This window comes from Alosa alosa, chromosome 9 (genome assembly GCF_017589495.1).
Source record: "Alosa alosa isolate M-15738 ecotype Scorff River chromosome 9, AALO_Geno_1.1, whole genome shotgun sequence".
In the NCBI taxonomy this organism is placed as follows: domain Eukaryota; kingdom Metazoa; phylum Chordata; class Actinopteri; order Clupeiformes; family Clupeidae; genus Alosa; species Alosa alosa.
Window position 1 is genome coordinate 14,406,483 of NC_063197.1, and position 15,935 is coordinate 14,422,417.

General features: G+C 44.6%; 2 protein-coding genes across 13 annotated transcripts in view; one reads left to right on the forward strand and one right to left on the reverse strand.

Moving 5' to 3' along the window:
- The window catches only part of si:dkey-110c1.10 (unconventional myosin-Vb), a 19,962-nt gene extending 12,882 nt beyond the window's left edge, over positions 1 to 7,080 (forward strand). The window contains exons 24-35 of the mRNA XM_048251526.1: positions 1 to 30; positions 572 to 672; positions 1,085 to 1,214; positions 1,553 to 1,661; positions 2,033 to 2,158; positions 2,607 to 2,758; positions 3,509 to 3,598; positions 4,027 to 4,159; positions 4,709 to 5,006; positions 5,578 to 5,752; positions 5,862 to 5,942; positions 6,470 to 7,080. The exon at positions 1 to 30 is cut by the window's left edge and continues 141 nt beyond it. Coding sequence (XP_048107483.1) covers positions 1 to 30; positions 572 to 672; positions 1,085 to 1,214; positions 1,553 to 1,661; positions 2,033 to 2,158; positions 2,607 to 2,758; positions 3,509 to 3,598; positions 4,027 to 4,159; positions 4,709 to 5,006; positions 5,578 to 5,752; positions 5,862 to 5,942; positions 6,470 to 6,631 — 1,587 coding nt within the window. The 3' untranslated portion in view covers positions 6,632 to 7,080. The remainder of the gene's footprint in view (positions 31 to 571; positions 673 to 1,084; positions 1,215 to 1,552; positions 1,662 to 2,032; positions 2,159 to 2,606; positions 2,759 to 3,508; positions 3,599 to 4,026; positions 4,160 to 4,708; positions 5,007 to 5,577; positions 5,753 to 5,861; positions 5,943 to 6,469) is intronic.
- Positions 7,081 to 10,325: 3,245 nt separating this feature from the next.
- Positions 10,326 to 15,935, reverse strand: part of unc13a (unc-13 homolog A (C. elegans)) — a 45,615-nt gene continuing 40,005 nt past the window's right edge. For all 12 annotated transcript variants that reach the window (XM_048251527.1, XM_048251539.1, XM_048251538.1 and 9 more), the window contains 3 exons: positions 13,569 to 13,661; positions 13,016 to 13,175; positions 10,326 to 12,717 (listed from right to left, as the gene is read on the reverse strand). In XM_048251527.1, the coding sequence (XP_048107484.1) occupies positions 12,426 to 12,717; positions 13,016 to 13,175; positions 13,569 to 13,661 (545 nt within the window). In that variant the 3' untranslated portion in view covers positions 10,326 to 12,425. The remainder of the gene's footprint in view (positions 12,718 to 13,015; positions 13,176 to 13,568; positions 13,662 to 15,935) is intronic.

Sequence of the window (15,935 nt, forward strand, 5' to 3'; positions counted from 1 at the left end):
AGGAGACCCCTCAGCCCAGATGGCCCCCTGGTAGGTCGGTGACGCCGTGCTCCACGCTGAACCTTCGTTAATTAACTCTCAATGGGGGAGGAGTGTGTGTGTGCATGTGTGTGTGTGTGTGTGGTTGGGTGGTGGTGGTGGTGGGGGGTGGGGGTTCTGGAGCTGATGCATGAATATAGAGCACAGAATGCAGACTAACTGCTCAGCAAAACAACGACAACAGTGACGGAAGAAACTAATGATTCGGATAAAATTAATCCAAATGGAGCTTTAATAAATTATTTACTGATGATGAAAGGGCTCAGGAAGGAAGTTACTAATCACAGTGACCTTTCTGTAAGAGTATCAAATTAGTTCTTGCTCTCCCATGAGCCCTTAATAATGATCTTTACATATTCAAGTGTCATGATATCATTTGCACTAGAAACGAAATGCTTCTGTGGTTGCTTCAGTGGTTGTGGAAGTTACCTACGTTGCCACGAAAGAACTTAAATAATGAGATGTAAAAATCAAGTATGCTTGTTAGGTCTTGTGTGCTGCTTCACTGTTTAATGTGTGTGCTGGTGCTCAGAACGTGCTGATGGAGGAGGTGGGGGTTGCAAAAGACACGGCTGATAAGATGCAAGGGGAAGATCTCAGGCATGCATATGACGCTGTGCGTGTGGCCAACAAGTAAGTGGCCATACTCTATTAGCATACTGATATGCACACATTTATGCATACATAGTGGCGGTGCTAGTGTAGTGGTTAAGGAGCTGGGCTAGCGTGCAGTAGCCTAAAAGTTGTGGGTTCAATTCCCGGCTTCCACCGTTGTGCCCTTGAGGAAGGCACTTAACCCTAAGTTGCTCCGCGGACAATGTAATCCCTTGTAGTTGACATATGTAAGTCACTTTGGTCAAAAAGTGTCTGCTAAATGTAATGTAATGTAATGTAATGTAATATAATACTGTATTGACCTCAGCTAACTTACATACATACTGAATAGCTTACTTACATGTAGGATCTGTACATATTGTAATTAGTATGCTTTAGTGATAGACCATATGCCTCTCTGATAGTGTAAGGTATCTTTTGTCCACTGTAGGTTCCTGGAGACCCAGCTGTTGACCCAGCGCAGGCAGTGGGAGGAGGAGTTGGCTGCCCTGAGACTGCAGGTCAAGGGGTCAGACAGAGAGCGTCCACCGTCTGCAACCCAGACCAGCGCAGACCTGCAGGTAAGCTCTCTCTCTTCTCTCTACTACAACAGAGACATGGCTGACGGGGAATGAACAGCAGACAGTCCATTGAAGTCAGTGCAGACAAAATGTGCGTTAGCTTAGTGTTGACTCTACAAAACAAGCTGGAGAGGGAGAATAAATAATAGATGCGGAGGGCCTGTGTTCTGTGTGTGTAGTGTGTGTCTGTAAACTAGTGTGCCAGTCTCTTTTGAAGAATATTTGTGTTTTTGTGAAGGGAGTCAGTGTCTGGATACTGGGCGAGTCAGTGTGGTTGTGTATGTGTTTCACTTTGAGGCTGTTTTGAACCGCATGTTCAACTGTGTGTGTGTGTGTAGGAGCTGCTGGAGCAGGTGGAGGTGAGAGAGTTGGAGTGCTGTCGCCTGAGGAAGGAGCTGACAGATCTGAGGAGCGTGGCCAGGCTGAGGAGGGTTCTGGCTCTCACAGGTCTGTGTGCTAAGAGCTTCTCTCAAACACATCTGGCTTCACTCATAGTCTCATACCGCTGTTCCATTACTGTCTGAGTGACATATCCTTTGTCTTCTGTCTGTCTCTCTGTCTGTCTCTCTCTCTCTCACCCACTCTCTCTCTCTGTCTGCTTGGCTGGTTGAACCGTTCAGCTCTGAGTTGTTTTTGGTTTATATTGATTGATATTTGGTTGCTGGTGGTCATTAATATGACTTGTTCCCAAGCAGTGATGTATTATGAAAGTCAAAGTCTCTCTCTCTTGCTCATCTAATTGCCTCTCTCATGTAATCTCTCTTCTTCTTCTCTGTCTCTCTCTCTCCCTCCCTCTCTCTCTCTACTCCTCCTCTCAGGCCCTGCAGTGAGCTCTTCCACTCCCCAGGCCTCCGCCACCCCTCAGAAGAAAGGGGGAAGCGCTGGGGGCCTGCTGGAGTGCCGCAAGAAGGACGAGGCCAAGCTCATCAAGACCCTCGTGACAGGTGTGTGCCCTTTGGGAGAGCTGGGAGGACAATGAGGGTGTACTGTGCGGGCGGGCACTTCTCAGCAGAGCAGAGAGAGGGTTTCCACTTGAAGAACTTATAGTCCTCTCTCTCATGTTCCTTCTTTACACTGGAGCTGTTGTGTCTGACAGCTACTGCCTGGTTTAAGAACCAGTGTGTTCAATGGCAAATTAAAACACAGAACATTTCACAGTATACCTCAGCAGAGAGTTCTGCATTTGTCAAACAATTAATGTAAACAGTTAATGTAAACATACATGTTAATGTCTAATATCTAAGGTCAATCTAAGTGTAAAAGTAAGCATTAACATATACTGCAGGTACAAGTAATCTCTGCTTGTAATCTGACTTATAAATGTCAAGTACACTACGGTAAGCCTGGCAGCAGCACATCTCTAACCCATGTTGCCGTGCGCGTGTGTCTCAGACGTGCGTGTGGACATTGCCCTGTCGCTGCCCCTGGGTCTGCCCGCGCGGGTGCTCTTCCTGTGCGTGCGGCAAGCCGACTGCAGCGGGGACCAGGCACGGGCACGCTCCCTCTGCACCGCCGCCGCGGCCGGCATCAAGGCCGCACTCAAGGTCAACACTCAACACTTTACATGGCTTTACTTTACTGGACACTTATCACCATCAGAGACACTAAATAGCAAGTGCATTATTCAATTGTAATATCTCAAAGACAGTGCATTAGGCACACTAAAAGTAACAGATATATATCTAACTCACAACAGCACCACTGAAGAACTGCACATAGCAAGTTTATTTATATAGCACGTCATACACAAGGGTAATTCAATGTGCTTTAAACAATAGTAAAGAATAATAGTAAATAAAAGCTTACAAATGTAATATTAAATTGTTAATAGACAATGCATCATAGACATAGACATAGAGTGCACTCTGTGCTTCACTTCATACACATGCATGATCACTGATAACAGCTCCTTCTGTTGTGTAACAGAGAGACAATAATAGATGCCTCTTACAAGAGAGATCCACTGTCCATTGCTGGGACTGAACTGATAGCTGTGATGACATACTGTTTGGCAACTCGAACAAATCAGTTATTTTCCTCTCTGAGCAATTGATTTCCTGGTTCTTCAAGAGTTTTGATATTCTTGTTTTTGTGTTGCTGTGTATCAGTATGACTGTGTGTGTGTGTGTGTGTGTGTCTGTGTCTCTGACTGTGTGTGTGTGTGTGTGTGTGTGTGTGTGTGTGTGTGTGTGTCTGTGTCTCTGACTGTGTGTGTGTGTGTGTGTGTGTGTGTGTGCGCGCGCAGTGCATATGTCCTGTCTCTTAGTTATTCTTGTTTCCTCTCCTCCTTACAGAAGCATTGTAATGATCTGGACATGACTGCTCTATGGCTGAAGAACACCTGCCTACTTGCAGACCTCCTCACCCAGCATTCAGCAAAGCAGGTGAGAGAGAGAGGATGCACTCCCCTTTGTGTCCTAGTGAGTGGACATAGCATAACATAACACTGGCCCCACTCCCTCAGAGAGAGGATGCACTCCCCTTTGTGTCCTAGTGAGTGGACATAGCATAACATAACACTGGCCCCACTCCCTCAGTTAGTTCACTCTGATGGATGCTGCCTCAGGTCTTAGTAAGTGACAAGTGCTTTGAGACTACAATATTGTTAATGCCGCTACATAAGTCATTTACATTGAATTCAATTGTTACATGGCTGACATGTGATGTACTGTGTTATTTATGGCTGCCATGCACAGTATGTCTTTGTATTACTTTTTATGACGTATGTATGTATTTGTATTATTTTTATGATACTGAGGGGTGACTTGTTGGCGTTGTGTTCTCTGTTCTGCGTTCTGCGTTGACCTGACAGGATCTGGCTTGTGAGGACCTCCTGCCACTGGCGTTTGATGTGAGCGAGACGAGCCGGGCGCTGAGTGACCTGCGTATCCAGGCCTATCAGCAGCTGCTGTCCATCTGCGAGAGCCGGCTGCAGCCCATTATCGGTCTGACAATAACCTCGCCATGGCTTTCTTTTTTCCCTCTGTCTCTGTCAATCTTTTCTCGCACTTTCGCTCATTCTCTTTATCTATCTCTCTCACATCATCTCTCCCTCACCCCGTCTCTCTCTCTCTCTCTCAACCCTTCCCATCTATCTTTCCCTCTCTGATGTGTCTCTTGTTCACACCTGTATGCCGTCAGCTCGGTTCTATAAACGCTGCCTTTCCCATAATGCCGAGATTTCTCTTCAGCCGGTTTCCATGACACCCCATTAACTTTGCTCCTTTCGGCTGGACATTTTCATTTCTCTGCATCCCACTGATATTCCTCTTTTCATTTTGCACACATGCTTTGATTTTGCTGCACTCTTGATGGATGACTACAGGATCCTTGTATTTAAGTTTTTCTTTCAGATTTTGATTTGAACTGTAATCAACTTGGTGAAAATGTTTGCAACACAATAGTCCAGTAGGGGCAATGGGTTCCCATGCAGCCTGTTGGCAGCGTTTCATAACCTGTTTTTTAAGACCCTCTTTCACTGTCTTGTCTTATAGTTCCGGCCATGCTCGAGAGCGAGACCATCCCAGGTCTGTCTGGCTCGGCCGCTAAGCTGGTCAGCTCTCGTAAGCGGGCCGGTTCGGACCCACGTGCACCGGGCTCGGAGGCGCCCACCATGGCACAGGTCCTACGTGAGTTGGGCGCGCTGCACGCAGCGTTGACCCGTCAGGAGCTGCCACTGCCGCTGCTGGAGCAAGCCCTGCGTCAGCTCAGCCACCTGCTGGTGGCCAGCGCCCTCAACTGCCTGCTGCTGCGCAAGGACATGTGCTGCTGGAACCGAGGCCTTCAGATCAGGTGAGAGAGAGAGAGGGAGAGAGAGGAAGAGAGAGAGAGAAAGAGAGAGAGAGAGAGGGAGAGACATCAAAACATCAAAGTGCTAATAACATGAATAATAATAGTAATAATAATAATAATAATAATAATAATAATATTAACGTTAGTTTTACGTTTTAAGATTCTAACGTTAGGTCCTCAGATAAAAACATGTATCTGCAAAGTCCGGTGAGTTTTCTCAGATAATAGTGAGTAAATTAAGTGTACATTTACAGGATGTGATAGGAATGTGGGGAATGTCCTATTTCATATGTTAAAGCCGCTGTTTCATCAGTGCTGACATTTAGCAGATAAGTACCAAAAAGGTCTCACAAGAGAGTGGAGGTTGCCTTTATCATCAGCACTGGGCTCTCATTTGCTGGCATTATTAATAGGTTTTACAAAGCTAGTTTATTGCAGAAACATTTAAGCTACTCTTTTAAATTCTACTCCCATTTCAAATGAAAACTTCTAATAAATCTTTACAGACCTTTTCTGGAGTGTAATGGGGCTGAAGCTGATCTCAGTGTTTGAAGCTTTCCATTCCCACCAGGTACAACGTGAGCTTGCTGGAGGAGTGGCTGCGTGGCCGTGGGCTGCAGGCAGGGGGCGCTGTGGCCACACTGGAGCCACTGATCCAGGCAGCCCAGCTCTTGCAAATGAGCAAGAAGTCGGAGGCCGATGCAGCGGCAATGGTCCAGACTTGCCATGTGCTGTCGACTCAACAGGTGGGCAGCTTTGGACGGAACACGATTTTCATCTAATGTATTCCAGAGTCCGTTCCCAGAATGTGTAAATGAAACACCCACGTCTCATGAGTTTTTTTCCATCTCACAGATTGTCAAGATTTTAACTCTTTACACCCCGCAAAGTGATGCAGAGGAGAGGGTCACACTTAATTTCATTCGTATTGTACAGGTAAAAATATTTGTTTATTTTTGGCCCACTAAAAGCCTCCATTAGCATCGAAATGGTTATACATCTGTGCAATTTTCGACAGAATATATGTTAAATTATACTGAATTAATTTAATTCATTACTTAATTTCTAACTGCACTTGTTTTTAATATTTTGCATAAGTCAAGATGATTTTATCCATAATCAGTTCCCAGGTACAGTCTGTGATTGGTATCTAATCCAATACAGTCTGTGATTCTAATCTAGTGCTCAAAAAATCAGCTTGTACACAATCCTGATGCTGCAAATGGGAAACAAACAAATAGGTTCAGACCGAGCCATAAACAACTCTAGCCAATGAACACAATGCCTCAGGAACCCAGAAGAGAGTGGTGTAATCTGATTGGCTGTTGATCTCAAATATCAGGGACCTTTCACTAGACTCTCCAGATTGCAAGGTTCCTGTGAAGGTGATTCCTGTGGCTGTGGCTTGTTTGTACTGTGTGGATATGAAGCCCTGTTGTCGTGTCTCTCCGTGTGTCCTTCAGGGTCAGCTGAAGGAGCGTTCTGACGGCCAGCCCCCACAGCTGCTGATGGACGTGCGCAGGGTCTTTCCCGTCACCTTCTCCTACCAGCCGCCCCCACCCCAGCATGCTGAGCAGCTGGCCATCCCCGAGTCCCTCAAGATCTCCTTCCTCCGCAAAGCCTAAGAGTGACTGATGGTGTAATGACAAACAGTCTGACTGTCGACCTCTGGGCACACTGATTTTAAGTGTCAGGAGAATGAGCGTGGGTACCATGATAGCACTCTCTTTTTGGAAGAATACACTTTGCCCTCCATGTAGAGCAAATCAAGAGGTTTGGGACTACTATTTTCATTGCCAAAGTACTGTTACAGTATGTAATTCAGTTTTTCCTTTTATGACATTAGCAATGTCAAAAATATTGGCATTTTTGGACATATTTTGTGTAGGCCATGAATGTATTTGTAGAGGCTGCATGATTACGATCAGGACACAAGTTTTGTCTTTTGAAACATTGTTTATTGGAAGTAGAGACACAGAGATGCAGTAGTCCATCTCAACTCCATCCCTAATAAGAGCAATTGTTTAAAAAAACAAAAACAAAAATTATAAACATCTTCGTATAAAAACTCTCTCATGCGAGTACTCTGTACCACTACACATCCGTAATACATATTTATATATTCACAAGCCTTTGAAAAATACAAAATAATACCCAAAGATCAAAATAAATCAGAACAATATTACAAATCAACAAATACAACCATTGGAAATAACATCAAAGACACATGCTGGCACAAGAGAGATTTTTTCCCCATCATGCACTTCTTCTTATATACAGGGTTGGAGTCAACATCTTTGTATTTGCATGTACACATACCCAAGTACATTTCTTGCACATGCAAGTTCTGTTTTACCCTTCGTTTACCATGTGCTTTTAATTGTGCTTCAGTGTCCCTAATGGCAGTAGTCTATGTCAGTGTTCACCAGTTAGTTACATGATGCACAGACAAACAGCTTGTCCTGTGCGACTGGTAAGTCATTGTCAACAGCAACATCGCACCTCACTGTTTCCTGCTACAGGTTGTCTGTGCTGCTATCTCCACTGCATGTTCGGTTCAGTTCTGGTCAAAAATTTACCGTCTCACTCTGGATTCGATCTGGCCTGATCTATCCCGACAAAGACCCTAATCTGGTCCTAATTTGACCGTAATCTGACTCAATCTGGCCCTGATCCGGCTTGCCTTTGGCACCAACCCTGGTACCAAATGGGGTTGCATCTTCATAAACTTACAAGCCCTCTTCCCACTTTGTTCAGATGAAAAGAAGTAAAATATCACACTGTGCTGTGAGCCATATGAAATATTCAGGTCAACAAACGAATTAAAACACCTCTCCAGCCAGCTTGTGTATGTGTCAGGTTAAAACTACTACACAAAATGCCCGTGACCACAAATTACCGCAAGTTATGACCCTTCCAAACCTGACATATACAATAAAAATAGCAGCTACATATATAGCTCCAAAACAAATGTGGCCAATTTTCCAAACAGCAGTTACAAGACAACAAATGGTTTGTGCTGATAATATTTCACACTGTAAACATTACAGAACTTTTTTTTTTTTTTATCTCTACACATATTTAAATTCCATTGAATAGATGCATAGACTTGAGATAGCTATGTTAGGATGGCCACATGTAGGAAAAGAAATGGTTAGATGCATGAAGTACTTTTGGAGGACGGAACATGTGCCTAACTTCTGCAGATCCACGATGAATCGTTTGTGGCAGCTACCTCGAGAAAACGCCGATGGAGGCAGAGGCAGAAGTGACCTGTGACTGCTCCAGTGACGCCATCTTGGCTCAAGCAGAGGGTGCTACGGGGAGATGATGCACTCAGTGACACGTTGGTCCCCACGGCGACAGGCTTAATTTAACCATGCTGTGGCACCAGGTCACTCAGCATGCGCATGTACAGCCTTACATCTTTTCATAGAAAAAAAAACCCACCACCACCACAATAACCACCTCGCCTACTTCCCTAGGTGCCACTGACGTGCCACCTTACCCTCACCCCAATGCGCCACAGCCTGTGTATACCAGGCACCGGGAGGCCAAGGCAGGCACGTTTCCTGGAGCTCTCCAGGCTGCAAAACACTTCGGGAATTTGGATGAAGAGATTTCGGAGGCATCCTCCTTTTTGAGCCCAGCAGATGGCTTCTGCAGGAGTCATGAGCTGTTACTACAGATTATTATTATTATTCAGACTCACTCTGCTGACACACCATGACTGCAGAAATGCTTATTAACATGAGGGGCGAAAGCAACAAACCAGCATCAACCTAATGGGCAGAAAGATGAGGCCACTCTTGGGCATGTGTCCTGGTCTGTGTCAGGGGCAGAAAAAAGGACTGATTTTCAGAGACGATGAGGATGATTGCTCGGGGCGCCTGCAGGAGGACCCCCTTGCAGGAAAAGATTTCCGAGAAACGCGTCAAAAAATCAATCCATCCATCTGAGGTCACTATGGCAACACAATAAAATCCTTGCAATCCTTCCTGGCGTCTGTCGCTTACTGACGAACATTCTGTAAATCTGATGAGAACTCAGAATCGAGAGCTCACAGAAAGTACTCTCGCTTCAGAAACTATTTTATTTGACAACAAAGCCCTTGTTAGGGGCAGATAATGGAATGTTAAGTCAAGGACATGAACAAGTCACTACCCTCAAACACACAACCACTCAACTGAGTAGAAGACACTTCTGAAACTATTTAAAAAAACACACACACAAAAATAGACCAAAAAGTCCAAAGCATTCTCTTCCTGTTCCAACAACCATGGCTGTTTTTTTTTTTTTTTTTTCACAAACAGGCAACACTGGTGTATAAAAAAGAGCGGAGTCCTGGTCCTATAGTCAACCAGGTCTCCTTTCCAGACTGTGGTGCTTTGCAGACACCACCCAACTTCATGCGGGGTTATTCTGAGCGGATGTACATATACACATACACAGAGAGAGAGAGACAGGGACGTCAGGTAGGTAGGCAGTGTGCTTTCACAGGAGGTCTAAGAAGGTATTCTATGTTGACTATTTAACTAAATCCATGGAGCTCACACAAGCCCAGCAGGAACGAATTCCAAGGTCTGACACGAGTAAAGTTGGTTCTTTTAATTAGAACAGCCTCTTTTTCTTACCCCTTGAATTTAAAATCTTACCTCAAGAACAGCAAGGAGTTCCAAACCTTATGTGTAAAGTCCCCTACACTTCCTCTTAAGGGTGTAACGGTACACAGAAGTCACGATTCGGTTCATACCTCGGTTCGGACATGACGGTTCGGTACGAGTTTGGTACAATGGAGGGAAAAGCAAAACAAAAATGCAGAATGCATTTTTTTTTTTTTATTGTGCATGTCTCAGGCTGTACCACCTAGTGTCATACAGTCTCTTCCCTGAGCTATCTGCAACAGCCTGAAGTGTGTAAGATGTAGGCTAAACAGTACAATAAGTACCCAGACTCGTGTAACTTGTAAACAAAATAAGACAATCAGCTATAAAACTGAAAATAGGCCTACAGCATCTCTTATTTCTGAAAGTGCAAATTAGATAGAATAGAATAATACTTTTTAAAAATCCACTTAAGCAAGACCTTCAACATCTGTGTTTAGTTGTATATGGAAGGGTCTACAATTTGCCTCAATATATTTCAGTGTGTGTACAGTAATAATCTAGCCTACTAACTGTGAAAATATCACACTATTTTGCCTTCTTTTAAAAAACGAAATTGCTCCTTTCATTTCATAAACAGACTACAACTAGAAGTCACGTGACTTTGCCCTTCGTTTAACTCACCGTAGCATGGTTTGTTTATTAGCCTGGTTAGCGTTGACACTTTCTGTTACTGTCCATGCACTTAACACTACCAGCTCATCATGTGAGAAGTTACAAGTTACCCCAACATAAAGGTAATTACCAAGCGATTTACATAGCTTTCTGTCATTACGAAATCAATCGTAACCATAGGTTTTGGCCTTGTTTGTATGTGTATCCAAAGGCTTGTGAAGCGCAGGGGAAGTTTTTTTTTTCTCGTTTCAGTGATTGGTAGCCTATCATCTGGGTGTTGGCTTTGAATATGTGTAGCATGTTATATTTCCACTCACATACCCAACAACTGCTGAACAACGCCGACACACAGTTTCATCTTATCCACAACTCTCTCGCTCGCCTGTAACTGTAACTGAAGTTCTCAAACTTGCGATCTTAAAGAGACCAGCGGATCCTCTAACTCTTGTGGGTCGCACCTTAGTGCTGCTATCTCTGACTGACTGACTCAACCGACTACCTGACAAAAAAAAAAAACATAGGCGCCAATCAGAGCTTCAGAGCTAAGGCGAGGCTACAGATTAGCGTTAAGTGTCGCTAAAGAACTCACGTAACTCTCGTACAGCAGGATACTTAACAGTAATTGCGCGTGACATTAATTAATCCGCACACGAGTTTTATGTATTTTTATACCGTGTATTCTCCGTGTAAATTAATGCACCGAACCGTGACGCCCGTACCGTTTCGGTTCAATACGAATACATGACCCGTTACACCCCTACTTCCTCTAGATATTTGGTCTAAGCCGTTTTAGACTGGCAGCTATCAGCTTTACAATTTGTTGGTCCACTTGTGCTTAATCTAAGATTTTGCATTAAAAAAAAAGAAAACTCAGGACCCTGATTGATTAGGTTTGTGTTTGTGGTTTGTGTGAATAAAAACTTGTGGACTAAACGTTCCACAGGAAAATATCCATGCACTGTGTACTATGCATTTGTCTGTGCTACCTGTCCTGTGCACTGAGAAATTGTGTCCTTCCACTGAGAAGAGCTACATGCCTTGCCCAGTTTTAGACAGTGGCGTGAACACTTCCCGTACAAAATTTTACACCCACAAAACTTTGCTAAATCAGGGCCAAGGCCTGGTCCCAAGTCAAGACTGTGCAGTGGAATGTTAGAGGCAGGGTTAGAACTGGGACACTATCAAAAATAGGTAATACAAAATATAGATAGATCGATATCACACTGGGGTCCCTGGTTGCTGACTTGGCCTGGCAGGGTTGAGGAGACACGTCGGTCAGAGACACGTGAGGACAATCAGCGACGCAAACGGAGGGACGCACAGGGACAGGAGGACTCTAATGGCACTACATGCTGCTTCCCAGCCCTCCATAAATTGCACATCTTTGCTTGTAACAGCAGATTCTCTATAGTTTCAAATTAAAAATGAAAAACCACCTGAAGAAGTACATTTGTAATATTACAGAGAAAACATAAACATTATGTCTAATACATTTTTAAATTATATATAGTCTGTTATGCTTTGTATATACGTATATCTCCATATGATTTAATTAAACTCTTTTATATTTGAAGATACATGTACGTCTCTCTGTCCTCCTTTAGAAAACTCAATATGTAGGTTATGATATTATATGAAGCAATAAGAATATCCCTCTATGTTCACTGAGACCCTAAGAGCTTGGGTGGTACAAAGGGCAGTTAATTATGGCAGTTATTATTGTGTATCCATCTGCAATGTTTGTGCGTAACTTCTGGACTGTGCTCATTGAATTATTCACAACAGTAGTCCAGATTACACAGTATAAAGAGAGTTAATGAGATGTGGATTATTTTTTCTGCTGAATGAGTGTGTATGTGTGTTTGTATCTATGGTTGACTGTTTTTGTGTATGCCTGTGTGTTTTTATGTGTGTGTGTGTGTGTGTGTGTGTGTGTGTGTGTGTGTGTGTGTGCACGTGTGCGTGCGCATGTTCTCACATTAGTGCATCATCAGACAACCAGAGGGCAGTGTTGTTGTGTAGTGTCCACAGCTTACAAAGTAGGTCAGGAGACTAAGGGAAACTGGAGTCGTCCATCTCTCCTCCTCCCCACACCTCTCTCCTCCTCTCTCTTCTCTCCTCTCCTCTCCTCTCCTCTCTCTTAGCTGCCTCGTCCCTCCTCCGCGGAGCGCTGGTCAGACTTAAGCTTGACAAACTCCTTGGCCACGTCATCGTTGTTGCGCTGCGAGAGGATGCGCAGCACGGTCAGTCCGGTCTCGTCCATGCTGACGCGCTTGCCCAGCGGCAGCCAGCAGGCCACGCTGCCCCGCGATGCCACATCCTTCAGCTGCAGCACGGACATGCCCACCGTGCGGTCCTCGCGTGCAAAGCAGTAGTCCTTCACGCAGAAGTGCAGCTCGTAGCAATCCAGGCCCGACTCACTGCTCAGGGTGCTACCGACAGACGGGGGAGTATGAGAGTATGAGAGAGCACTGGGACTAGCAAAGTCACTCACTCATAACCACAGTCTGCATAGTTAACGTTAATGGGAATTATTACAAATAATGACTGCAAGACTAAATGATTACTTAATAATTCATTAATTGATTAATAGTTTGATTTATTAATTATTTAATTTAGTTGGCATACTGTATTTTACTGTCATGCCAGACATCTGCTGCATTATGGGCCCTTCATATGAGCTATGTGAAACACTATCAACAGAAATAAAGATACAAATGTTTGACTCACAAAGTGAAAGTTTCATTATATTTGGGAGCCCAGCTGTTGTTCTTGGACTTGGTGGCATGTTTCCTCTTCTTGTCGCTGAGGAGAGGACCGATGATGTAGACTTCAACGAAGGGCCGGAAGATCCCCGAGGTCTGCCAGCGCAGATCATTTGCAGCCACAACTAAACACAGCGTGGTAAACATACAGAAAGAGGGGAATATACAGAGAGAGAAAGAGATCCACCACTGGCTTTGATTATATATAATTTTACTGTATTAATGGGGTTTGTAATGCTATTTTCAAATGCAGGGGTGGGCACCTTAGGGGTCATTCAAAAAAACAAGATTGTAGCCAGGGATCAGATAACTTCTGTCATACCTCATAACCTCGCGTCTATTATTACATTTATTAATGTAGTAGACACTTTCCTCCCAAAAATGAGCATACATATTTTAACACTACACATACTACTTGGAAAGTGTTTTTAAGCATTTCACACTTAAGCACCCTGAACATATCATGAAACCTCTTTCAGAAATGATACTCCTTTCCGAACAGCAGATGCAAGACTAACCTTTAACTGTGACTTTATGCTCTCCAGTGCTGGGATGGGTGAAGACCTCAACGCCGATAGAGACCTCTCCCACAGAATCCTCCACACCAGAGCCTGGAGTCACATAACCAGCAGCAGTACAGGTGAGCCCTGATAGCGCTAACAGCTAATGCAAAGGGGGACATGCTAAGCCCTCTGGACACTTGGCTTCAAGCTGTCTACTCCTCCATGCAAGACTTCAGTTATGAGTCTGCAAATGCCTTCTGAGGAGGGAGGCAGGACTGTGGGCACAGGACTGTAGGCACTGCGGGAAGTACAGGGGACGTCTTGCGGCCAAGTGTCCTTAGAGCGTCGTAAATGACCCGCGTGGAGGTCAAGTACGGCTGTAGTCATGAGTTTTAATGTGTGAGTGTCTATTTTCTGGGCTGTTGGAATCCAGAAAATATGTGAGTCATACACATAAATCAAAATTATAATTCATTAATGAAAACAACCAAAACAGCAACTAGCATATCATATGAAAGTTATGCATTCATGCTCCTTGGTAGTGCTGTAGAGATCAATGAAGCTGAGACAGTACATATTAGGACGCCATTTTCAGACATTGCACCTGTCCGCAGCATGCAGTTCAGTCCAGCTGCCGTATGGGAGACTTTAGTGTCCCTGTTATGGAGCTGGACAGAGGGCAGGGGGACAACAGAGGTAAACATGGGGGCCACAGGGAACCATGACAACAGGCAGGCTCTGCTTTTCCGTGACTTGTTTCCCCATCTATCCGAACAGGTGCCATCATGCTGTCACGCACCCCGTCACACCCACTCTGCTGAACCCTGTATCTGGAGCAAGCATGGGAACGGAACAGGCAGTCCAGCCCAGTACCACAATCAGAGGGGACTAATCACCAGAACAGGCATTCTGACTGAGGGTCTTCTACACACCGTCCCATATTACATTGTGAGTAAAAGTGTTGATATAAACACTAGGGGCATGTGCGTTATTGGATATAAGGCATGGGAAAGGGTGGGATTATTGCTTGGCGATGTGTGTGTGTGTGTGTGTGTGTGTGTGTGTGTGTGTGTGTGTGTGTGTGTGTGTGTGTGTGTGTGTGAGATTATGGCCTGGCGGTGTGTTTGTGACCCCTATGACAGGATGCCGTGTTTCAGTCTGGGCTCCATGCTGCTGGTTCTGGGTGGCACAGAGGGAGGCATGCAAACCTTCAGAAGGGCCTCACACACTCTCTCTCTCACACACACACACACACTGGGACACCGTCTGTCGTCACACATGCCTAGCTTGGGAGACTCATGACTCACACACACACACACACACACATACACACACACACACACTCTTATTACAACTCTTATTTGATCTCTCGCACACACATTAGTAAGTAAGTATTAGTATGTAAGAACACATAAAGAACATAAAGAACACCCATATACACACAGTCTTCTTCTGATATCTAGGAGCTGTCAGGGATGCTGGGCGCTCATGTTTAAGTGGATTTATAGCCGTGTGGTTTTAATATATAGCTGGTGTCACCAGCGAGCAGCCTCGCCTGCATTTTCCCCAGCGGCACACAAAAGAGTGGCTGAGTGAGTGTGTGTGTGTGTGTGTGTGTGTGTGTGTGTCAGAGGAAAAGCTGACGGGGCGTTTGGATCTGCTGGAGGGCTGCCTATTCTCACACGCCTACCACTGAGAGGAAGGCTGTCAGGGAAGAAGGGGTGGGATAGAGAGAGGAGGATGAGGAGGAGAGAGGGAAGGAGAGAGACAGAGAAAGTGTGTGTGTGTGTGTATGTGTGTATGTGTGCGTGTGTGTGTGTGTGTGTGTGCGTGTGTGTGTGTGAAAGAGAGAGACTGAGATGGTGAGGAAGGAACAGAAAGAAAGACATCAAATAATATCAAGTGCAGTTGTTAATGCACTGTTCACTGTTCATGTTAAAGATGAACAAAAGGAGAAGCAGTGTTGAGTATTGTAAGCCAGTTATCATATAGAATGCTTTCACTTCTACTGAGGACATGTCAGTGGAACAACCAAGTCATTGTCATGGCAACATGGCATGCTATTACCAAAGATTCTAGAGCGTAGCGCCTATGGCATTGAAATGGTATTGAGAGTGTCTTACAATTAGGAGGGTTCTAGAATATTTAATATGTGTACTGTGTAACAATGGTGTGTTATGTGTGAAAAAAACCTCTCTTCCTTTTTGAAAATATTGCTTACACAAACTCGCTGTCTCCAAAAAGAGCAGTTGAAAGGGGGCAAGAAGACAAGACAAGCACAGACTTGATTTGTGTGTGTGTGTGTGTGGCTGTGTGTGTCTTCCGCTAGCAGAGGTCTTACAGTTTGCTCACAGCAGGAGGGAGAAAGACTTGGCTGAGTTT